Source organism: Ranitomeya variabilis, chromosome 4 (assembly GCF_051348905.1).
Source record: "Ranitomeya variabilis isolate aRanVar5 chromosome 4, aRanVar5.hap1, whole genome shotgun sequence".
NCBI classification, from domain to species: domain Eukaryota; kingdom Metazoa; phylum Chordata; class Amphibia; order Anura; family Dendrobatidae; genus Ranitomeya; species Ranitomeya variabilis.
In genome coordinates, this window is record NC_135235.1 from 298,961,647 (window position 1) to 298,986,411 (window position 24,765).

At 48.0% G+C, this 24,765-nt stretch overlaps 1 protein-coding gene across 3 annotated transcripts in view; it reads left to right on the forward strand.

The window, feature by feature from the left end:
• Positions 1 to 24,765, forward strand: part of DFFB (DNA fragmentation factor subunit beta) — a 35,780-nt gene that overhangs the window by 3,167 nt on the left and 7,848 nt on the right. For all 3 annotated transcript variants that reach the window (XR_013213227.1, XR_013213228.1, XM_077250313.1), the window contains exon 3: positions 2,029 to 2,220. Coding sequence is in view for 1 of the 3 variants with exons in the window: in XM_077250313.1 (XP_077106428.1) it covers positions 2,029 to 2,220 (192 nt within the window). In the remaining 2 variants the exon portion in view is untranslated. The remainder of the gene's footprint in view (positions 1 to 2,028; positions 2,221 to 24,765) is intronic.

Sequence of the window (24,765 nt, forward strand, 5' to 3'; positions counted from 1 at the left end):
GTGGGAACAGCGGATTTTGTTTTCCATAGGGTAACATTGTACTGTACCCTGCATGGAAAACTGCTGCGGATCCGCAGCGTCAAATCCGCAGCGGATCCGCAGCAAAAACCGCAAAGTGTGCACATAGCCTTAGGAGTTTCAGCTCGTTAACATGTGCCACCCTGTTTTTAAAGGGACCAAAAGTAATTGGACAATTGACTCCAAGGCTATTTCATGGACATGTGTGGGCAATCCCTTCGTTATGTCATTCTGAATTAAGCAGATAAAAGGCCTGGAGTTGATTTGAGGTGTGGTGCTTGCATTTGGAAGGTTTTGCTGTGAAGGAAACATGCGGTCAAAGGAGCTCTCCATGCAGGTGAAACAAGCCATCCTTAAGCTGCGAAAACAGAAAAAAAACATCCGAGAAATTGCTACGATATTAGGAGTGGAAAAATCTACAGTTTGGTACATCCTGAAAAAGAAAGAAAGCACTGGTGAATTCATCAATGCAAAAAGACCTGGGCGCCCACGAAAGACAACAGTGGTGGATGATCGCAGAATAATCTCCATGGTGAAGAGAAACCCCTTCACAACAGCCAACCAAGTGAACAACACTCTCCAGGAGGTCGGCGTATCAATATCCAAATCTACCATAAAGAGAAGACTGCATGAAAGTAAATACAGAGGGTTCACTGCACAGTGCAAGCCACTCATAAGCATCAAGAATAAAAAGGCTAGACTGGACTTTGCTCATAAACATCTAAGGCTATGTTCACACGATCCTTTTTTCACTGCGGATTTTTCAGGTCCTTTTTTGGGAAAATCCGCAGTGAAAAACGGCGGTGCTTCTCTCTGCGGTTTTGTGTCCTTTTTCTACTGCGGATTCCACTGCGGGTTTCCAACTGCAGTTTCCTATTGGTGTTGTTGGAAACCCGCAGCGGAATCCGCAGAAAGAATTGACATGGTACTTCTTTTTTCTGCAGGCAAATCTGCGCGGATTTGCCGGCGAAAAAAAGGATCGTCGGCACAGCGGATTTTGTTTTCCATAGGGTAACATTGTACTGTACCCTGCATGGAAAACTGCTGCGGATCCGCAGCTGCAATTCCGCTGCGGATCCGCAGCAAAAACCGCATCGTGTGAACATAGCCTAAAAAAGCCAGCACAGTTCTGGAAGAACATTCTTTGGACAGATGAAACCAAGATCAACCTCTACCAGAATGATGGAAAGAGAAAAGTATGGTGAAGGCGTGGTACAGCTCATGATCCAAAGCATACCACATCATCTGTAACACGGCGGAGGCAGTGTGATGGCTTGGGCATGCATGGCTGCCAGTGGCACTGGGTCACTAGTGTTTATTGATGATGTGACACAGGACAGAAGCAGCCGAATGAATTCTGAGGTATTCCGAGCCATACTGTGTGCTCAGATCCAGCCAAATGCAGCCAAACTGATGGGTCGTCGGTTAATACTACAGAAGGACAATGACCCAAAACATAAAGCCAAAGCAACCCAGGAGTTTATTAAAGCAAAGAAGTGGAATATTTTTGAATGGCCAAGTCAGTCACCTGATCTCAACCCAGTTGAGCATGCATTTCACTTGTTAAAGACTAAACTTCAGACAGAAAGGCCCACAAACAAACAGCAACTGAAAACCACCGCAGTGAAGGCCTGGCAGAGCCTCAAAAAGGAGGAAACACAGCGTCTGGTGATGTCCATGAGTTCAAGACTTCAGGCAGTCATTGCCAACAAAGGGTTTTCAACCAAGTACTAGAAATGAACATTTTATTTAAAATTATTTAATCTGTCGAATTACTTTTGGTCCCTTTAAAAACAGGGTGGCACATGTTAAGGAGCTGAAACTCTTAAACCCTTCATCCGATTTTAATGTGGATACCCTCAAATGAAAGCAGAAAGTCTGAACTTCAACTGCATCTGAATTGTTTTGTTTAAAATTCATTGTGGTAATGTCTATAACCAAAATTAGAAAAATGTTGTCTCTGTCCAAATATATATGGACCTAACTGTATATATATTTTTGCTGCTGTAGGCATCGTGACAGTCTTTCACCGCTTTCTAAATGCAATTTACATGGGACAGCCAGAATTTATTGAAGCAGCTAGAAAGATCCAGAGTGACGGACAGGATCCACAGATGAGGAAGATTATTCAGGACATCGTTCAGAACCTGGATGACAATGCTGAGGCAGAAGAGCGGGACGATGACGAGGCTTGGTTTCAAGGTTTGTTGCTGTTTTCTCAACGTAAAGTGGTTGGCGTGCCACAGATATTGGTGTCACATGGCTAGTATACGCCACCAACGGTAGAAACATGGAACTGATTGCTGGGTGGGGTTGGCAGGAAAATGATGGGCCATTATGACTAGCCATCTCAAGGTCAAAGTAGCCCATCACTTACCTATCACCCATTGATCTGCGCAGGGCACATACTGGCCCCATAGATCATAGTGCAAGGGTTAGCAATCGTGGTGTATTTCGTAGGAGAACGTTCAGGGACTGCTACAGAATAAAGCCGCCTGCAGATGACATCGGACATGCATGTCCTTAGTCACCTATGAAACCTACGAAACACGAAAGGTTTTGTCCCCCCCTTCCCATCTCTTTTCATTTTTTGTTAATTACATCCTATTTGTATCTTAATCCTTGATATGGATCAATACCTTTTTCTATTTTTATACTTATTTTTTATGGTGCTGGATTTTCTCCTATTTTCATTTTTTGGTGGCTCTACTGCCGATGCGTGACCAGCGTCTTTTTCCGTGCATGGCTCCTGTAGTCCGGTATTGATGACAACTATGGTAAACTGACATTTTTGTTTTCCTTGCTATCAGCTTGATATTCTCACCAGATGTCAGTAACAACCCATCCAATCCACAAAGGTAAAGAAATCCAACCATAGATGTCCATAAGTTGTGTGTAATGAGAAATGACAAATGGGAAAAAGAATTGAACACGCGTACTGAAATTCAAGTAATTGTTCTTACAAAAGCCTTTGTTCAAGACTCCTCCTGTGTGGAGAAACTAGTCGCAGGTTTCGCCTCATCTGACCAGACTATATTCTCCCTGTATTTCACAGGCTTGTCGAAATCTTGTTGAGCAAACTTCAAGGAAACTTGAACATGCTTTTCTCTATCGCCTCTCATTGGGGGACACAGGAACCATGGGTGTATGCTGCTGCCGCCACTAGGAGGCTGACACTATGCAAATAAAAAAGGTTAGCTCCTCTGCAGTATACACCCCACCGACAGGAAGTAGGATATCCAGTTTAGCTTAGTGTCAGTAGGAGGTGGACACGGGTCTTTCACTAGACCCTTATCTACCTCAATGTGCGTCGTTTCTTTTCAGGTTTTCCGGAGGGATACAGGGTGAACAGTCACACCTGTACTCCCACAATATGGACTATGAGTACGGCGTGTACTGCCACCCCGTATCCTCATAGATCCCTCAGCAGGACCATGATCCTAGCACACAAGCGTGCTCAGAAGTCCTGTCCTGGCTCCGTCCCCCACCCACTCGCCCACCAGAGCCTGTCGGTCGGAGGAGACGAGAAAGTCCATCAGCTCCCTGGACGTCTCATTCCTCTTCAGGTTAGTAACAGCGTGGGAAGTTGAGGTGAGTATTTCCCCATCCCATCCCAGATCTTTCAAGGGGGGGTCTTGCTGGGCTCCCAGTATACCTGGTCGTCGTTTACACCCAGATTGCAGCAGCACGGTCCGAGATTACTGTATTGCGTGGCGGCCTTTGCAGGCAGCGGCGTTTCTTCCTTCCCATGTGGCATCTGCGGCCCTTCTGCCGTCTATTCCGGCGCTGGGCCTTACAGGCTGCCGCGCCGCTTCCTCCGCACCACTCTCCCCAGTGATACAGCCCTGATAGGCTGTCGTGCCGCTTCTTCCTGCGGCGCACTGCTCCGGCGCCGCGGTTTTTAATGGGGCCGCTCTACCCTCTCCTGCGCGACGGCCCTGTCTGGCTGCCGTGCCACTTCTCCCTGCGGCGCACTGCTCTGGCGGTGCACTGCTCTGGCGCCGCGGGGGTTTTTTATGGCGGCCGCTCTCCTCTCCAGCATGACAGCCTTGGCAGGCTGCCGTGCCGTTTTTTCTAACTGCGGCGCACTGCTCCGGCGCCGCGGTTCTCTCCTCCGGCGGTCGCCGGCCGGTAATTTAGGCCCCGGCTTCTGCCCGGGCCTACTTCCGGTGCCGCGCTCCGCCCACTTCCGCTTTCATCGGGCGGGCTTTCTCCCGCTTGACAATCTCTTTACGCCCCGCCCACCGGCGCCATCTTGGTGCTCCTGGGCCTGCGACTTCTACGCCGCTGCGTGGCGCCACATCGCGCAGAGCGCACGTTCCCGCGCCCTTTCAGTGGTCACCATCTGCGGTTCATCCAGACTGCAGCCAGGTCCTCTTTCTCCGGCCGGGCCCCCTGCATCCTCCTTAGGTTGCCGTCTCATCGCTGGTGCCCTGGACCTGTGCCATGATGCCGGTCGCAGCTACAGCCGGGAGCAGTCTACAGGACTCTACTATGTGAGTAGCTCTGCTATGCAGCCTATTACTGCCCTCTTGTTATGACCCCAATGGCGAGGGTCTCAGAGGAACGTGGAAGTCTGCAGAATACAAAAATCCAGCTCATAGGGCAGTGGTAACTGGGTTGACCATATATCTACTCCTAACGCCAACACTAGAAGTAGCCGGGGATCATTCCTACGTTGATTCTAGATGACACGCGCCAGCCGGAGAATCTAGCTACCCCTAGTAGAGGAAAACAAAGACCTTTCTTGCCTCCAGAGAAGGGGACCCCAAAGCTGGATAGAAGCCCCCCACAAATAATGACGGTGAGGTAAGAGGAAATGACAAACACAGAAATGAACCAGGTTTAGCACAGAGAGGCCCGCTTACTGATAGCAGAATAAAGAAAGGTAACTTATATGGTCAACAAAAACCCTATCAAAATCCACACTGGAAATTCAAGAACCCCCGAACCGTCTAACGGTCCGGGGGGAGAACACCAGCCCCCTAGAGCTTCCAGCAAAGGTCAGGATATAGATTTGGAACAAGCTGGACAAAAATACAAAACCAAAACAAATAGCAAAAAGCAAAAGGCAGACTTAGCTGATATAACTGGAACCAGGATCAGTAGACAAGAGCACAGCAGACTAGCTCTGATAACTACGTTGCCAGGCATAGAACTGAAGGTCCAGGGAGCTTATATAGCAACACCCCTAACTAACGACCCAGGTGCGGATAAAAGGAATGACAGAAAAACCAGAGTCAAAAAACTAGTAACCACTAGAGGGAGCAAAAAGCAAATTCACAACAGTACCCCCCCCTTAGTGAGGGGTCACCGAACCCTCACCACGACCACCAGGGCGATCAGGATGAGCGGCATGAAAGGCACGAACTAAATCGGCCGCATGAACATCAGAGGCGACCACCCAGGAATTATCCTCCTGACCATAGCCCTTCCACTTGACCAGGTACTGAAGCCTCCGCCTGGAGAGGCGAGAATCCAAGATCTTCTCCACCACGTACTCCAACTCGCCCTCAACCAACACCGGAGCAGGAGGCTCAGCAGAAGGAACTACAGGCACAATGTACCGCCGCAACAAGGACCTATGAAATACATTGTGAATAGCAAACGACACAGGAAGATCCAGACGAAAAGATACAGGATTAAGGATTTCCAATATCTTGTAAGGCCCAATAAAACGAGGTTTAAATTTGGGAGAGGAGACCTTCATAGGAACAAAGCGGGAAGAAAGCCACACCAAATCCCCAACGCGTAGTCGGGGACCCACACCGCGGCGGCGGTTGGCAAAGCGCTGAGCCTTCTCCTGTGACAACTTCAAGTTGTCCACCACATGATTCCAGATCTGCTGCAACCTATCCACCACAGAATCCACCCCAGGACAGTCAGAAGGCTCCACATGACCCGAAGAAAAGCGAGGATGGAAACCAGAGTTGCAGAAAAAAGGCGAAACCAAGGTGGCGGAACTAGCCCGATTATTAAGGGCAAACTCAGCCAACGGCAAGAATGTCACCCAATCGTCCTGATCAGCAGAGACAAAACACCTCAAATAAGCCTCCAAAGTCTGATTGGTTCGCTCCGTCTGTCCATTAGTCTGAGGATGGAAAGCAGACGAAAACGACAAATCAATGCCCATCCTACTACAAAAGGATCGCCAGAACCTGGAAACGAACTGGGATCCTCTGTCTGACACAATATTCTCAGGGATGCCGTGCAAACGAACCACGTTCTGGAAAAACACAGGAACCAGATCGGAAGAGGAAGGCAGCTTAGGCAAAGGAACCAAATGGACCATCTTGGAGAAGCGATCACATATCACCCAGATAACGGACATGCCCTGAGATAGCGGAAGATCAGAAATGAAATCCATGGAGATATGTGTCCAAGGTCTCTTCGGGACAGGCAAGGGCAAGAGCAAACCGCTGGCACGAGAACAGCAAGGCTTAGCTCGAGCACAAGTCCCACAGGACTGCACAAATGACCGCACATCCCTTGACAAGGAAGGCCACCAAAAGGACCTGGCCACCAGATCTCTGGTGCCAAAAATTCCCGGGTGACCTGCCAACACCGAGGAATGAACCTCGGAAATGACTCTGCTGGTCCACTTATCCGGGACAAACAGTCTGTCAGGTGGACAAGACTCAGGCCTATCAGCCTGAAATCTCTGCAACACACGTCGCAGATCCGGAGAAATAGCTGACAAGATAACTCCATCTTTAAGAATACCAACAGGATCAGCGACTCCAGGAGCATCAGGCACAAAGCTCCTAGAAAGAGCATCGGCCTTCACATTCTTTGAACCTGGTAAATACGAGACAACAAAATCAAAGCGGGAGAAAAACAATGACCAGCGGGCCTGTCTCGGATTAAGGCGTTTAGCAGACTCGAGATACATCAGATTTTTGTGATCAGTCAAGACCACCACACGATGCTTAGCACCCTCGAGCCAATGACGCCACTCCTCAAATGCCCATTTCATGGCCAACAACTCCCGATTGCCCACATCATAATTTCGCTCGGCAGGCGAAAATTTCCTAGAGAAAAAGGCACAAGGCTTCATAACAGAGCAACCAGGGCCTCTCTGCGACAAAACGGCCCCTGCCCCAATCTCCGAAGCATCCACCTCAACCTGAAAGGGAAGTGAGACGTCAGGCTGGCACAAAACAGGCGCCGAAGTAAACCGGCGTTTCAACTCCTGGAAAGCCTCCACGGCAGCAGGAGCCCAGTTAGCTACATCGGAGCCCTTCTTGGTCATATCCGTCAAAGGTTTCACAATGCTAGAAAAATTAGCGATAAAACGACGGTAGAAGTTAGCGAAGCCCAAGAACTTCTGAAGACTCTTAACTGACGAGGGCTGAGTCCAATCAAGAATAGCTCGGACCTTGACTGGGTCCATCTCCACAGCAGAAGGGGAAAAAATGAACCCCAAAAAGGGAACCTTCTGTACACCAAAGAGACACTTTGAGCCCTTGACAAACAAAGAATTTTCACGCAAAATTTTAAAGACCAACCTGACCTGCTCCACATGCGAATCCCAATTATCAGAAAAAACCAAAATATCATCCAGATAAACAATCAAAAATTTATCCAGATACTTCCGGAAAATGTCATGCATAAAGGACTGAAAAACTGAAGGTGCATTGGAGAGCCCAAAAGGCATCACCAAGTACTCAAAATGACCTTCGGGCGTATTGAATGCGGTTTTCCATTCATCACCTTGCTTAATGCGCACAAGGTTGTACGCACCACGAAGGTCTATCTTGGTGAACCACTTGGCACCCTTAATCCGGGCAAACAAGTCAGACAACAGCGGTAAAGGATACTGAAATTTGACAGTGATCTTATTTAAAAGCCGATAATCAATACAAGGTCTCAAAGATCCGTCCTTTTTTGCCACAAAAAAGAATCCCGCACCAAGAGGGGAAGAAGACGGACGAATATGTCCTTTTTCCAGAGACTCCTTGATATATGAACGCATAGCGGTATGTTCAGGTACCGACAGATTAAACAGTCTTCCCTTAGGAAATTTACTGCCTGGGATCAAATCTATAGCACAGTCACAGTCCCTATGAGGAGGCAGTGCACTGGACTCAGACTCACTGAAGACATCCTGATAATCAGACAAATACTCCGGAACTTCCGAAGGCGTAGAAGAAGCAATAGACACAGGCAGGGAATCCTCATGAATACCACGACAGCCCCAACTTGAGACTGACATAGCCTTCCAGTCCAGGACTGGATTATGGGTCTGTAACCATGGCAGCCCTAAAACGACCAAATCATGCATTTTATGTAAAACCAGGAAACGTATCACCTCGCGGTGTTCAGGAGTCATGCACATGGTAACCTGAGTCCAATACTGCGGTTTATTTGCTGCCAATGGTGTAGCATCAATACCCCTAAGAGGAATAGGATTTTCTAATGGTTCAAGAGTAAATCCACAGCGCTTAGCAAATGAGAGATCCATGAGACTCAGGGCAGCACCTGAATCTACAAACGCCATGACAGGATAAGATGACAGTGAGCAAATCAAAGTTACAGACAGAATAAATTTAGGTTGCAAATTACCAACGGTGACAGGACTAACAACCTTAGCTATACGTTTAGAGCATGCTGAGATAACATGTGTAGAATCACCACAGTAGTAGCACAAGCCATTCCGGCGTCTATGAATTTTCCGCTCATTTCTAGTCAGGATTCTATCACATTGCATTAAATCAGGTGTCTGTTCAGACAACACCATGAGGGAATTTGCGGTTTTTCTATCACATTGCACCGAATTAGGTGTCTGTTCAGACAACACCATGAGGGAATTTGCGGTTTTGCGCTCCCGCAACCGCCGGTCAATTTGAATAGCCAGTGCCATAGTATCATTCAGACCTGTGGGAATGGGAAAACCCACCATAACATTCTTAATGGCTTCAGAAAGGCCATTTCTAAAATTAGCGGCCAGTGCACACTCGTTCCAATGTGTCAGCACGGACCATTTCCGAAATTTTTGGCAATACACTTCAGCCTCGTCCTGCCCCTGAGACATAGACAGCAAGGCCTTTTCTGCCTGAATCTCAAGATTGGGTTCCTCATAAAGTAAACCGAGCACCAGAAAAAACGCATCAAGATCAGCCAATGCCGGATCTCCTGGCGCCAGCGAAAAAGCCCAATCCTGAGGGTCGCCCCGTAAGAACGAAATAACAATTTTTACTTGCTGAGCAGAATCTCCTGATGAACAGGGTCTCAGGGACAAAAACAATTTACAATTATTCACGAAATTCCTAAACTTAAACCTGTCTCCGGAAAACAGTTCAGGAATCGGTATTTTAGGTTCTGACCTAGGATTTCTGATAACATAGTCTTGTATGCCCTGCACACGAGTAGCCAGCTGGTCCACACTTGTAATCAAGGTCTGGACATTCATGTCTGCAGCAAGCATAGCCACTCTGAGGTAAAGGGGAAGGAGAAAAAAAAAACTCAGAATCTTCTTTCTTATAATCCCTCTTCTGCAATGCATTAAACATTTAATACTGGCCTGGCAAACTGTTATGACCCCAATGGCGAGGGTCTCAGAGGAACGTGGAAGTCTGCAGAATACAAAAATCCAGCTCATAGGGCAGTGGTAACTGGGTTGACCATATATCTACTCCTAACGCCAACACTAGAAGTAGCCGGGGATCATTCCTACGTTGATTCTAGATGACACGCGCCAGCCGGAGAATCTAGCTACCCCTAGTAGAGGAAAACAAAGACCTTTCTTGCCTCCAGAGAAGGGGACCCCAAAGCTGGATAGAAGCCCCCCACAAATAATGACGGTGAGGTAAGAGGAAATGACAAACACAGAAATGAACCAGGTTTAGCACAGAGAGGCCCGCTTACTGATAGCAGAATAAAGAAAGGTAACTTATATGGTCAACAAAAACCCTATCAAAATCCACACTGGAAATTCAAGAACCCCCGAACCGTCTAACGGTCCGGGGGGAGAACACCAGCCCCCTAGAGCTTCCAGCAAAGGTCAGGATATAGATTTGGAACAAGCTGGACAAAAATACAAAACCAAAACAAATAGCAAAAAGCAAAAGGCAGACTTAGCTGATATAACTGGAACCAGGATCAGTAGACAAGAGCACAGCAGACTAGCTCTGATAACTACGTTGCCAGGCATAGAACTGAAGGTCCAGGGAGCTTATATAGCAACACCCCTAACTAACGACCCAGGTGCGGATAAAAGGAATGACAGAAAAACCAGAGTCAAAAAACTAGTAACCACTAGAGGGAGCAAAAAGCAAATTCACAACACCCTCTCCTGTTCCCCTAACCTTCGGGCATCATTCAGTGGGTCTGCTCCCAGGCCTAATCCTAAAAGGAGAGCGTTCCCGTCCTCCTGCTTCCACTTGTCAGCTGCAGCAACTCCCCGTCCAGGAGTCCCTACCCTGGTTGAGACCAGAGACCCCTATCCCTGGGTGGGCTTTTCTTCTGTCTCAGTCTGGGGCGGACCTCACCGGGATGTCACGTCCTTGGTGTCCGTGCCTGACCGCAGTTGCTAGTGGGTCACAGGATTCTCCATCCAGCCTTTTTCAACTCAGGCCACAAGAGATACAGACATGTTGTGAAATTGGATTCTGGGCTCCCCCGGTGGCCACTTGTGGAATTGTACTTGTGTGCATCATCCCCTCTGTTCACCTGCTCCTATCAGGATGTGGGAGTCGCTATATAACCTTGCTCCTCTGTCAGTTTCATGCCGGTCAACAATGTAATCAGAAGCCTTTCTGTGCATGTTCCTGCTACTAGACAACTCCCAGCTAAGTTGGACTTTTGTCCTTGTGTGTTTTTGCATTTTGTTCCTGTTCACAGCTGCTGTTTCGTTACTGTGTCTGGAAAGCTCTTGTGAGCGGAAATTGCCACTCTGGTGTTATGAGTTAATGCTAGAGTCTTAAAGTAATTTCTGGATGGTGTTTTGATAGGGTTTTCTGCTGACCATGAAAGTGCCCTTTCTGTCTTCTTGCTATCTAGTAAGCGGACCTCGATTTTTGCTAAACCTATTTTCATACTACGTTTGTCATTTCATCTAAAATCACCGCCAATATATGTGGGGGCCTCTGTCTGCCTTTTGGGAAAATTTCTCTAGAGGTGAGCCAGGACTGTCTTTTCCTCTGCTAGGATTAGGTAGTTCTCCGGCTGGCGCTGGGCATCTAGGGATAAAAAAACGTAGGCATGCTACCCGGCCACTTCTAGTTGTGCGGCAGGTTTAGTTCATGGTCAGTATAGTTTCCATCTTCCAAGAGCTAGATCTCATATATGCTGGGCTATGTTCTCTCGCCATTGAGAATCATGACAGTTTGACCGGCCCGAAAAAAAGGGGTTAAATTACTGGCTGAGAAAGGAGAGAAAAAAGAAGTCTGCTACAATTTTTTTTTTTCCTCTAGTTCTGAGTGTGCTCTTAATTGAATCACTTGCTAGTCTGCCTATACTGCAGCCTTCCTCTCTTTCTCTCCTTCTAATCCTTGAATGGCTCTGTGTTCACCTGTTTCAAATGGATCTTCAGAGTGTAGCTACAGGTTTGAATAATCTCGCCACAAAGGTACAAAATTTGCAAGATTTTGTTGTTCATGCACCTATGTCTGAGCCTAGAATTCCTTTGCCTGAATTCTTCTCGGGGAATAGATCTCACTTTCAAAATTTTAAAAATAATTGCAAATTGTTTTTGTCCCTGAAGTCTCGCTCTGCCGGAGACCCTGCACAGCAGGTCAGGATTGTAATTTCCTTGCTCCGGGGCGACCCTCAAGACTGGGCTTTTGCATTGGCACCAGGGGATCCTGCGTTGCTCAATGTGGATGCGTTTTTTCTGGCCTTGGGGTTGCTTTATGAGGAACCTCATTTAGAGCTTCAGGCGGAAAAGGCCTTGATGTCCTTGTCTCAGGGGCAAGATGAAGCTGAAATATACTGCCAAAAATTCCGCAAATGGTCTGTGCTTACTCAGTGGAATGAGTGCGCCCTGGCGGCGATTTTCAGAGAAGGTCTCTCTGATGCCATTAAGGATGTTATGGTGGGGTTCCCTGTGCCTGCGAGTCTGAATGAGTCCATGACGATGGCTATTCAGATCGATAGGCGTCTGCGGGAGCGCAAACCTGTGCACCATTTGGCGGTGTCTACTGAGAAAACGCCAGAAAATATGCAATGTGATAGAATTCTGTCCAGAAGCGAGCGGCAGAATTTTAGACGAAAAAATGGGTTGTGCTTCTATTGTGGTGATTCAACTCATGTTATATCAGCATGCTTTAAGCGTACTAAGAAGCCTGACAAGTCTGTTTCAATTAGCACTTTACAGTCTAAGTTTATTCTATCTGTGACCCTGATTTGTTTTTTGTCATCTATTACCGCGGACGCCTATGTCGACTCTGGCGCTGCTTTGAGTCTTATGGATTGGTCCTTTGCCAAACGCTGTGGGTATGATTTGGAGCCATTGGAGGCTCCGATACCTCTGAAAGGGATTGACTCCACCCCATTGGCTAGTAATAAACCACAATACTGGACACAAGTGACTATGCGTGTTAATCCGGATCACCAGGAGGTTATTCGCTTTCTGGTGCTGTATAATCTACATGATGTTTTGGTGCTGGGATTGCCATGGCTGCAATCTCATAACCCAGTCCTCGACTGGAGAGCTATGTCTGTGGTAAGCTGGGGATGTAAAGGAACTCATGGGGACGTACCTTTGGTTTCCATTTCATCAGCTATTCCCTCTGAGATTCCTGAATTCTTGTCTGACTTTCGTGACGTTTTTGAAGAACCCAAGGTTGGTTCACTACCTCCGCACCGGGAGTGCGATTGTGCCATAGACTTGATCCCGGGTAGTAAATACCCTAAGGGTCGTTTATTTAATCTGTCTGTGCCTGAACACGCGGCTATGCGAGAATATATAAAGGAGTCCTTGGAAAAGGGACATATTCGTCCTTCGTCATCTCCCTTAGGAGCCGGTTTTTTCTTTGTGTCTAAGAAAGACGGCTCTTTGAGGCCGTGTATTGATTATCGACTTTTGAATAAAATCACGGTTAAATATCAATATCCGTTACCACTGCTTACTGATTTGTTTGCTCGTATAAAGGGGGCCAAGTGGTTCTCTAAGATTGATCTCCGTGGGGCGTATAATTTGGTGCGAATCAAGCAGGGGGATGAGTGGAAAACCGCATTTAATACGCCCGAGGGCCATTTTGAGTATTTGGTGATGCCTTTTGGTCTTTCAAATGCCCCTTCAGTCTTCCAGTCCTTTATGCATGACATTTTCCGCGATTATTTGGATAAATTTATGATTGTGTATCTGGATGATATTCTGATTTTTTCGGATGACTGGGACTCTCATGTCCAGCAGGTCAGGAGGGTTTTTCAGGTTTTGCGGTCTAATTCCTTGTGTGTGAAGGGTTCTAAGTGTGTTTTTGGGGTTCAAAAGATTTCCTTCTTGGGATACATTTTTTCCCCCTCTTCCATCGAGATGGATCCTGTCAAGGTTCAGGCTATTGGTGATTGGACGCAACCCTCTTCTCTTAAGAGTCTTCAGAAATTTTTGGGCTTTGCTAACTTTTATCGTCGATTTATTGCTGGTTTTTCTGATGTTGTAAAACCATTGACTGATTTGACTAAGAAGGGTGCTGATGTTGCTGATTGGTCCCCTGATGCCGTGGAGGCCTTTCGGGAGCTCAAGCGCCGCTTTTCTTCCGCCCCAGTGTTGCGTCAGCCTGATGTTGCTCTTCCTTTTCAGGTTGAGGTCGACGCTTCTGAAATCGGAGCTGGGGCGGTGTTGTCGCAGAGAAGTTCCGACTGCTCCGTGATGAGACCTTGTGCTTTTTTTTCCCGTAAATTTTCGCCCGCCGAGCGGAATTATGATATTGGGAATCGGGAGCTTTTGGCCATGAAGTGGGCTTTTGAGGAGTGGCGTCACTGGCTTGAGGGGGCCAGACATCAGGTGGTGGTATTGACTGACCACAAAAATTTAATTTACCTTGAGTCTGCCAGGCGCCTGAATCCTAGACAGGTGCGCTGGTCGTTGTTTTTCTCTCGGTTTAATTTTGTGGTGTCTTACCTACCGGGTTCTAAGAATGTTAAGGCGGATGCCCTTTCTAGGAGTTTTGAGCCTGACTCCCCTGGTAATTCTGAGCCCACAGGTATCCTTAAAGATGGAGTGATATTGTCTGCCGTTTCTCCAGACCTGCGGCGGGCCTTGCAGGAGTTTCAGGCGGATAGACCTGATCGTTGCCCACCTGGTAGACTGTTTGTTCCTGATGATTGGACCAGTAGAGTCATCTCTGAGGTTCATTCTTCTGCGTTGGCAGGTCATCCTGGAATCTTTGGTACCAGGGATTTGGTGGCAAGGTCCTTCTGGTGGCCTTCCCTGTCACGAGATGTGCGAGGCTTTGTGCAGTCTTGTGACGTTTGTGCTCGGGCCAAGCCTTGTTGTTCTCGGGCTAGTGGATTGTTGTTACCCTTGCCTATCCCGAAGAGGCCTTGGACGCACATCTCGATGGATTTTATTTCGGATCTGCCTGTTTCTCATAAGATGTCTGTCATCTGGGTGGTGTGTGACCGTTTCTCTAAGATGGTCCATCTGGTTCCCTTGCCTAAGTTGCCTTCTTCTTCCGAGTTGGTTCCTCTGTTTTTTCAAAATGTTGTTCGTTTGCATGGTATTCCGGAGAATATCGTTTCTGACAGAGGGACCCAATTCGTGTCTAGATTTTGGCGGGCATTCTGTGCTAGGATGGGCATAGATTTGTCTTTTTCGTCTGCTTTCCATCCTCAGACTAATGGCCAGACCGAGCGGACTAATCAGACCTTGGAGACATATTTGAGGTGTTTTGTGTCTGCGGTTCAGGATGATTGGGTTGCTTTTTTGCCTTTGGCGGAGTTCGCCCTCAATAATCGGGCCAGCTCTGCCACCTTGGTGTCCCCGTTTTTCTGTAATTCGGGGTTTCATCCTCGATTTTCCTCTGGTCAAGTGGAATCTTCGGATTGTCCTGGAGTGGATGCTGTGGTGGAGAGGTTGCATCAGATTTGGGGGCAGGTGGTGGACAATTTGAAGTTGTCCCAGGAGAAGACTCAGCTTTTTGCCAACCGCCGTCGTCGTGTTGGTCCTCGGCTTTGTGTTGGGGACTTGGTGTGGTTGTCTTCTCGTTTTGTCCCTATGAGGGTTTCTTCTCCTAAGTTTAAGCCTCGGTTCATCGGCCCGTACAAGATATTGGAGATTCTTAACCCTGTGTCCTTCCGTTTGGACCTCCCTGCATCCTTTTCGATTCATAATGTTTTTCATCGGTCATTGTTGCGCAGGTATGAGGTACCGGCTGTGCCTTCCGTTGAGCCTCCTGCTCCGGTGTTGGTTGAGGGTGAGTTGGAGTACGTTGTGGAAAAGATCTTGGACTCTCGTGTTTCCAGACGGAAACTCCAGTATCTGGTCAAATGGAAGGGATACGGTCAGGAGGATAATTCTTGGGTCACTGCCTCTGATGTTCATGCCTCCGATCTTGTCCGTGCCTTTCATAGGGCTCATCCTGATCGCCCTGGTGGTTCTGGTGAGGGTTCGGTGCCCCCTCCTTGAGGGGGGGGTACTGTTGTGAAATTGGATTCTGGGCTCCCCCGGTGGCCACTTGTGGAATTGTACTTGTGTGCATCATCCCCTCTGTTCACCTGCTCCTATCAGGATGTGGGAGTCGCTATATAACCTTGCTCCTCTGTCAGTTTCATGCCGGTCAACAATGTAATCAGAAGCCTTTCTGTGCATGTTCCTGCTACTAGACAACTCCCAGCTAAGTTGGACTTTTGTCCTTGTGTGTTTTTGCATTTTGTTCCTGTTCACAGCTGCTGTTTCGTTACTGTGTCTGGAAAGCTCTTGTGAGCGGAAATTGCCACTCTGGTGTTATGAGTTAATGCTAGAGTCTTAAAGTAATTTCTGGATGGTGTTTTGATAGGGTTTTCTGCTGACCATGAAAGTGCCCTTTCTGTCTTCTTGCTATCTAGTGTCATGTTCTCAATGGCAAGAGAACATAGCATCAGCATATATAGGAACTAGCTCTTGGAAGATGGGAACTGAGCTGACCATGAACTAAACCTAACGCACAACTAGCAGTGGCCGGGTAGCATGCCTACGTTGATTCTAGATGCCCAGCACCAGCCGGAGGACTAAATAATGCTAGCAGAGGAAAATATTAGTCCTAGCTCACCTCTAGAGAAATACCCCGAAAGGAGACAGAGGCCCCCCACATGTATTGGCGGTGAATTAAGATGAAATAACAAACGTAGTATGAAAATAGGTTTAGCAAATTTGAGGTCCACTTACTACATAGCAGAAGACAGAAAGGACACTTTCATGGTCAGCTGAAAACCCTATCAAAACACCATCCAGAAATTACTTTAAAACTCTGGCATTAACTCATAACACCAGAGTGGCAATTCCTGTTCACAAGAGCTTTCCAGACACAGTAACGAAACTTCAGCTGTGAACTGGAACAAAAATGCAAAAACAAACATGGACAAGAGTCCAACTTATCTAGTAGTTGTCTAGGAGCAGGAACAAGCACAGAGAGGCTTCTGATAACATTGTTGACCGGCAAGCAACTAACAGAGCAGCAAGGTTATATAGCGACTCCCACATCTTGATGGGAACAGGTGAACAGAGAAGATGACAACACCAGTTCAATTCCACCAGTAGCCACCGGGGGAGCCCAGAATCCAAATTCACAACAGTACCCCCCCCTCAAGGAGGGGGCACCGAACCCTCACCAGAACCACCAGGGCGATCAGGATGGGCCCTATGAAAGGCACGAACCAGATCAGAGGCATGAACATCAGATGCATTCACCCAAGAATTATCCTCCTGGCCGTATCCCTTCCACTTGACCAGATACTGGAGTCTCCGTCTGGAAACACGAGAGTCTAAGATTTTCTCCACAATGTACTCCAACTCACCCTCAACCAACACCGGAGCAGGAGGCTCAACGGAAGGCACAACCGGTACCTCATACCTGCGCAATAATGACCGATGAAAAACGTTATGAATAGAAAAGGACGCAGGGAGGTCCAAACGGAAGGAAACAGGGTTAAGAATCTCCAATATCCTATACGGGCCGATGAACCGAGGCTTAAACTTAGGAGAAGAGACCCTCATAGGGACAAAACGAGAAGACAACCACACCAAATCCCCAACACAAAGCCGAGGACCAACACGACGGTGGCGGTTGGCAAAAAGCTGAGTCTTCTCCTGGGACAACCTCAAATTGTCCACCACCTGTCCCCAGATCTGATGCAATCTCTCCACCACAGCATCCACTCCAGGACAATCCGAAGTTTCCACCTGACCAGAGGAAAATCGAGGATGAAACCCCGAATTACAGAAAAACGGGGACACCAAAGTGGCAGAGCTGGCCCGATTATTGAGAGCGAACTCCGCCAATGGCAAAAAAGCAACCCAATCATCCTGGTCAGCAGACACAAAACACCTCAGATATGTCTCCAGGGTCTGATTAGTCCGCTCGGTCTGGCCATTCGTCTGAGGATGGAAAGCGGACGAAAAAGACAAATCTATGCCCATCCTAGCACAGAATGCCCGCCAAAATCTAGACACGAATTGGGTCCCTCTGTCAGAAATGATATTCTCAGGAATACCATGCAAACGAACAACATTTTGAAAAAACAGAGGAACCAACTCGGAAGAAGAAGGCAACTTGGGCAGAGGAACCAAATGGACCATCTTAGAGAAACGGTCACACACCACCCAGATGACAGACATCTTCTGAGAAACAGGCAGATCTGAAATAAAATCCATCGAGATGTGCGTCCAAGGCCTCTTAGGAATAGGCAAGGGCAACAATAATCCACTAGCCCGAGAGCAACAAGGCTTGGCCCGAGCACAAACGTCACAAGACTGCACAAAGCCTCGCACATCTCGTGACAGGGAAGGCCACCAGAAGGACCTTGCCACCAAATCCCTGGTACCAAAAATGCCAGGATGACCTGCCAACGCAGAAGAATGAACCTCAGAGATGACTCTACTGGTCCAATCATCAGGAACAAACAGTTTATCAGGTGGGCAACGATCCGGTCTATCCGCCTGAAACTCCTGCAAGGCCCGCCGCAGGTCTGGAGAAACGGCTGACAATACCACTCCATCCTTAAGGATACCTGTGGGCTCAGAGTTACCAGGCGAGTCAGGCTCAAAACTCCTAGAAAGGGCATCCGCCTTAACATTCTTAGAACCCGGTAGGTATGACACCACAAAATTAAACCGAGAGAAAAATAATGACCAGCGCGCCTGTCTAGGATTCAGGCGCCTGGCGGTCTCAAGATAAATCAAGTTTTTGTGGTCAGTCAATACCACCACCTGATGTCTGGCCCCCTCAAGCCAATGGCGCCACTCCTCAAAAGCCCACTTCATGGCCAAAAGCTCCCGATTCCCAACATCATAATTCCGCTCAGCGGGCGAAAATTTACGGGAAAAGAAGGCACAAGGCCTCATCACGGAGCAGTCAGAACTTTTCTGCGACAACACTGCCCCAGCTCCGATCTCAGAAGCGTCGACCTCAACCTGAAAAGGTAGAGCAACATCAGGCTGACGCAACACAGGGGCAGAGGAAAAACGGCGCTTAAGCTCCCGAAAGGCCTCCACAGCGTCAGGGGACCAATCAGCAACATCAGCACCCTTCTTAGTCAAATCGGTCAATGGTTTAGCAATATCCAAAAAACCAGCAATAAATCGACGATAAAAGTTAGCAAAGCCCAAAAATTTCTGAAGACTCTTAAGAGAAGAGGGCTGCGTCCAATCACAAATAGCTTGAACCTTGACAGGATCCATTTCAATGGAAGAGGGAGAAAAAATATATCCCAAAAAGGAAATCCTCTGTACCCCAAAAACACACTTAGAACCCTTCACACACAAAGAATTAGACCGCAAAACCTGGAAAACCCTCCTGACTTGCTGGACATGAGAGTCCCAGTCATCCGAAAAAATCAGAATATCATCCAGATACACAATCATAAATTTATCCAAATAATCGCGAAAAATATCATGCATAAAGGACTGGAAAACTGACGGAGCATTTGAAAGACCAAAAGGCATCACTAAATACTCAAAGTGGCCCTCGGGCGTATTAAATGCGGTTTTCCACTCATCCCCCTGCCTGATACGCACCAAATTATACGCCCCACGAAGGTCAATCTTAGAGAACCACTTGGCCCCCTTTATGCGAGCAAACAAATCAGTCAGCAACGGCAATGGGTATTGATATTTTACAGTGATTTTATTCAAAAGCCGATAATCGATACATGGTCTCAAAGAGCCGTCTTTTTTTGACACAAAGAAAAAACCGGCTCCTAAGGGAGATGACGATGGACGAATATGTCCCTTTTCCAAGGACTCCTTTATATATTCTCGCATAGCAGCATGTTCAGGCACAGACAGATTAAATAAACGACCCTTTGGGTATTTACTACCCGGGATTAAATCTATGGCACAATCGCACTCTCGGTGCGGAGGTAATGAACCAAGCTTGGATTCTTCAAAGACGTCACGATAGTCAGACAGGAACTCAGGAATTTCAGAGGGAATAGATGATGAAATGGAAACCACAGGTACATCCCCATGAGCCCCCTTACATCCCCAGCTCAACACAGACATAGCTTTCCAGTCGAGGACTGGGTTGTGAGATTGCAGCCAAGGCAATCCTAGCACCAAATCATCATGTAGATTATGCAGCACTAGAAAGCGAATAATCTCCTGGTGATCCGGATTAATACGCATAGTTACTTGTGTCCAGTATTGTGGTTTATTATTAGCCAATGGGGTGGAGTCAATCCCCTTCAGAGGAATAAGAGTCTCCAAAGGCTCTAAATCATACCCACAGCGTTTGGCAAAGGACCAATCCATAAGACTCAAAGCGGCGCCAGAGTCGACATAGGCGTCCGTGGTAATAGATGACAAAGAGCAAATCAGGGTCACAGATAGAATAAACTTAGACGGTAAGGTGCAAATGGAAACAGATTTATCAAGCTTTTTAGTGCGCTTAGAGCATGCTGATATAACATGAGTAGAGTCACCACAATAGAAACACAACCCATTTTTCCATCTAAAATTCTGCCGCTCGCTTCGGGACAGAATTCTATCACACTGCATACTCTCTGGCGACTTCTCAGTGGACACCGCCAGATGGTGCACTGGTTTGCGCTCCCGCAAACGCCTATCGATCTGAATAGCCATTGTCATGGACTCATTCAGACCCGCAGGCACAGGGAACCCCACCATAACATCCTTAATGGCATCAGAGAGACCCTCTCTGAAAGTCGCCGCCAGGGCGCACTCATTCCACTGAGTAAGCACAGACCATTTACGGAATCTTTGACAGTAAATTTCCGCTTCATCTTGCCCCTGAGATAGGGACATCAAAGTTTTTTCTGCCTGAAGCTCCAAATGAGGTTCGTCATAAAGCAACCCCAAGGCCAGAAAAAACGCATCCACATTGAGCAACGCAGGATCCCCTGGTGTCAATGAAAAAGCCCAGTCTTGAGGGTCGCCCCGGAGCAAGGAAATCACAATCCTGACCTGCTGTGCAGGGTCTCCGGCAGAGCGAAATTTCAGGGACAAAAATAATTTGCAATTATTTCGAAAATTCTGAAACCCAGATCTATTCCCCGAGAAAAATTCCGGCAAAGGAATTCTCGGCTCAGATACAGGTGCATGACAAACAAAGTCTTGCAAATTTTGTACCTTCGTGGCGAGATTATTCAAACCTGCAGTTACACTCTGAAGATCCATTACAAACAGGTGGACACAGAGCCATTCAAAGATTAGAAGGAGAAAAAAAAAAAAAAAATTCTCAGCAGACTTCTTATTTCTCTCCTTTCTCAGCCAAGGATTTTAACCCTTTAGTGGGCCGGTCAAACTGTCATGTTCTCAATGGCAAGAGAACATAGCATCAGCATATATAGGAACTAGCTCTTGGAAGATGGGAACTGAGCTGACCATGAACTAGACCTAACGCACAACTAGCAGTGGCCGGGTAGCATGCCTACGTTGATTCTAGATGCCCAGCACCAGCCGGAGGACTAAATAATGCTAGCAGAGGAAAATATTAGTCCTAGCTCACCTCTAGAGAAATACCCCGAAAGGAGACAGAGGCCCCCCACATGTATTGGCGGTGAATTAAGATGAAATAACAAACGTAGTATGAAAATAGGTTTAGCAAATTTGAGGTCCACTTACTACATAGCAGAAGACAGAAAGGACACTTTCATGGTCAGCTGAAAACCCTATCAAAACACCATCCAGAAATTACTTTAAAACTCTGGCATTAACTCATAACACCAGAGTGGCAATTCCTGTTCACAAGAGCTTTCCAGACACAGTAACGAAACTTCAGCTGTGAACTGGAACAAAAATGCAAAAACAAACATGGACAAGAGTCCAACTTATCTAGTAGTTGTCTAGGAGCAGGAACAAGCACAGAGAGGCTTCTGATAACATTGTTGACCGGCAAGCAACTAACAGAGCAGCAAGGTTATATAGCGACTCCCACATCTTGATGGGAACAGGTGAACAGAGAAGATGACAACACCAGTTCAATTCCACCAGTAGCCACCGGGGGAGCCCAGAATCCAAATTCACAACAATCTAGTAAGCGGACCTCGATTTTTGCTAAACCTATTTTCATACTACGTTTGTCATTTCATCTAAAATCACCGCCAATATATGTGGGGGCCTCTGTCTGCCTTTTGGGAAAATTTCTCTAGAGGTGAGCCAGGACTGTCTTTTCCTCTGCTAGGATTAGGTAGTTCTCCGGCTGGCGCTGGGCATCTAGGGATAAAAAAACGTAGGCATGCTACCCGGCCACTTCTAGTTGTGCGGCAGGTTTAGTTCATGGTCAGTATAGTTTCCATCTTCCAAGAGCTAGATCTCATATATGCTGGGCTATGTTCTCTCGCCATTGAGAATCATGACACAGACAAGAACAAAATTCTAGGTTCCTTTTTTTCGGAGGGATACAGGGTGAACAGTCACACCTGTAATCCCACTTTATGGACTATGAGTACGGTATGTACTGCCACCCCGTATCCTCATAGATCCGACAGCAGGACCATGATCCTAGCACACAAGCGTGCTTAGAAGTTCGGTCCCAGCTCCGTTCCCCACCCACTCGCCCTCCAGAGCCTGTCGGTTGGAGGAGACGAGGACGTCCACCATCAGCTCCATGGACGTCTGACACCTTTCTTTCCCGCTCCATCTTGCCCTCCGGTCTGGACCGGTGAAATCCCTCTTCCTGATCCTCCTCTCTCTCTCGAGAGAGAGAGAGAGAGAGACGGGCGTCCTCGGTCATGTTTGCAGAGGAAGTTTCAGACTTGGTTTCAATAACCTTATTGTTGCGATCAACAAGACCCTAAGCATGATGGATACCTCTACGGAACCCGCACAATAGGCGGTTTCGTTGAGACGGTCAAACCACATTCCAAGGTCTTCGCCCCACGCATTGAATTTGTGGTGGTACTTGCCAGGGGAAAGGCGAACCATACCAGATGCTTTCAGACAGGGAAGCGTCTCGGCATCCTATATTCCTTCTCCCCTGAGCTCATCGCTAACTGAACTGATTCCTCGGCAGGAAGCGGGCAATTCCGGACTCGTCGGTTCCCAGACTGTCTACCAACTTGGCCCCTCCACTTCCCTCATGGGTTCCAAGGATACAATTATAGAATTGCTGGATAAATCAGCCGTTGAAACGGCTGCTTCTACTTTGTGCCTCGGCCATTGCCTCTACCTGGGTCTCAAGGACCATAGCTAGATGGACCAAACAGCCTTGTAAGAGCACCCCGGCTGGAGCTCCTCCGGGGGAGCTAGCTGACCTGACGGACCAGATTTCCTATGCAGGGAAATATTTGGTATCTGCCTCCCTAGATGCGCGGCTTGTGCAGCTCACGCGTCCAGCAATATGGTGGCCATCCGACGGAATATTCGGCTCTACACACAGCAGGCGGACTTGTCTTCAAGAAGTACCTTACCGGCCTCCCCTTCCAGGAGGCCCGTCTCTTTGGCTACATGCTGGAACAAATTATTAAGGACGCCACGGGAGGCACGAGTTCCCTTTGTCCTTTCGCTGTTTTGCGGCGTCGGAACATTCCTCTAGCTAACACAGACTGCGATCTCCTCTGGCTAGAGAAAAGGCTTCCTTTAAGCCTACCCCTTCCCGGCGTTCCTGCAACTCCCATGGTTGGTCCACCAGGCCTAGACCTGGCAGATCTTCCTCGGCATAACTTGTGCTAATGGCCCAGCGTTTCTTCCAGTTTGGGCGGGCATCTCCTGTTTTTTTTTTTTCAGGGATATTTGGCTGGCCTCGGTGGAGGACTCTTAGATCAGGGAGGTGGTATCCTCTGGATACAAGGTATGGTTCGCTTCGCTTCGCGGCCCCGGAATCGCTTCTTTGAATCCCGCCCTCTAAAAATCCTCCTCTGATCCCAGGTTTCTTTGCGTCCATTACCTTCCTTCTTTGTTCGGAGGTTACCGTTTCCGTCCCACAGCAGGTACGCTTCACAGGTTTCTATTCAAACCTGCTTGTAGTGCCGAAGAAGAGCAGCGCAGTTCGACCCATTCTGTCTCTGAAGTTAGTGAACAGAGGGTTCCGCATGCGGCATTTCAGGATGGAGTTCCTCTGTTCAGTCCTGGCTTCCATGGATCCACATGAATTCCTGTGCTCCATGGATATCCGAGATGCCTTGCTACATGTCCTGTTTTTCCCAGCACATCTGAGTTTTTCCTGCTTCTCACGACGCAGAAGAGTCATTTCCAGTTTGTCGCCCTGCCGCTCGGTCTTGCAACTGCTCCCAGTGTCTTCATAAAGATCATGGCTACATTTATGGCCATTTTGAGGATCAGGGGCCTAGTGCTCATTCCATACCTTGAAGTCATCCTCATCAAGCCTCTGCCCCTCTCTCAGGCCCAGGAGAGTCTGCCATTGTCCCCGACTCCCTGTCCCGTTTCTGGTGGCTGGCCAACAGAACAAGTCTTGTCTTGTTTCGAGTCAGCGTCTCGTCCTCTTAGGCATGTTGTTCGACACCGTCGGGAGTTTTTCTTCTCGAGGAGAAGTGGGCAATTCTCCATACGGAGTTCGCTCTCTGCAGGGCCCTCGGCTGCCTTCCTTCCGTTCAGCTATGACGGTTCTGTGTCGCATAGTGACAGCTCCGTAAGCGTTCTCTTTTGTGTCCAAAGCAGGTGGTGACGACGGTCACCTGCCTTCCCGGCTGGGATGTGGTTTCTCGCCATCCGTCAGTGAAGGGGGCGTTGGTCGGAGCAAGAGTCCTCTGTGCCGATTGACACCCTTGAGATAGGGGCCATTCTTCTATCCCTGAGTCACTGGGAACGGCTTCTCAGAGGTCTGCCAGTCAGAATCCAGACGCCCAATGCCTCGGCTGTGGCTTATGTCAATCGCCAGGGAGGGAATCAGTCTCTTGGCAATGGCGGAGGTATCCAAGATCCTCCTCTGGGCAGAGGCGACGGTTTCGGCACTATCCGCAGTGCATATCCTTGACGTAGACAACTAGGCCGCAGTGTTTTCTCTGTCACGAGGGTCTTGCGGCAGGAGATTGGTCCCTGCTTCAGGAGGTCTTCCTTCAAATTTTCCCTTTGATGAGAAACTCCGGACGCGGATCTCCTGGCGTCCCGACTGCTTAGGAAGGTTCCACCGTTTGTTTCCAAGTCCGCGATCCTCTTGTTGTGGATACCGTTACTTTGACCATTCCTGG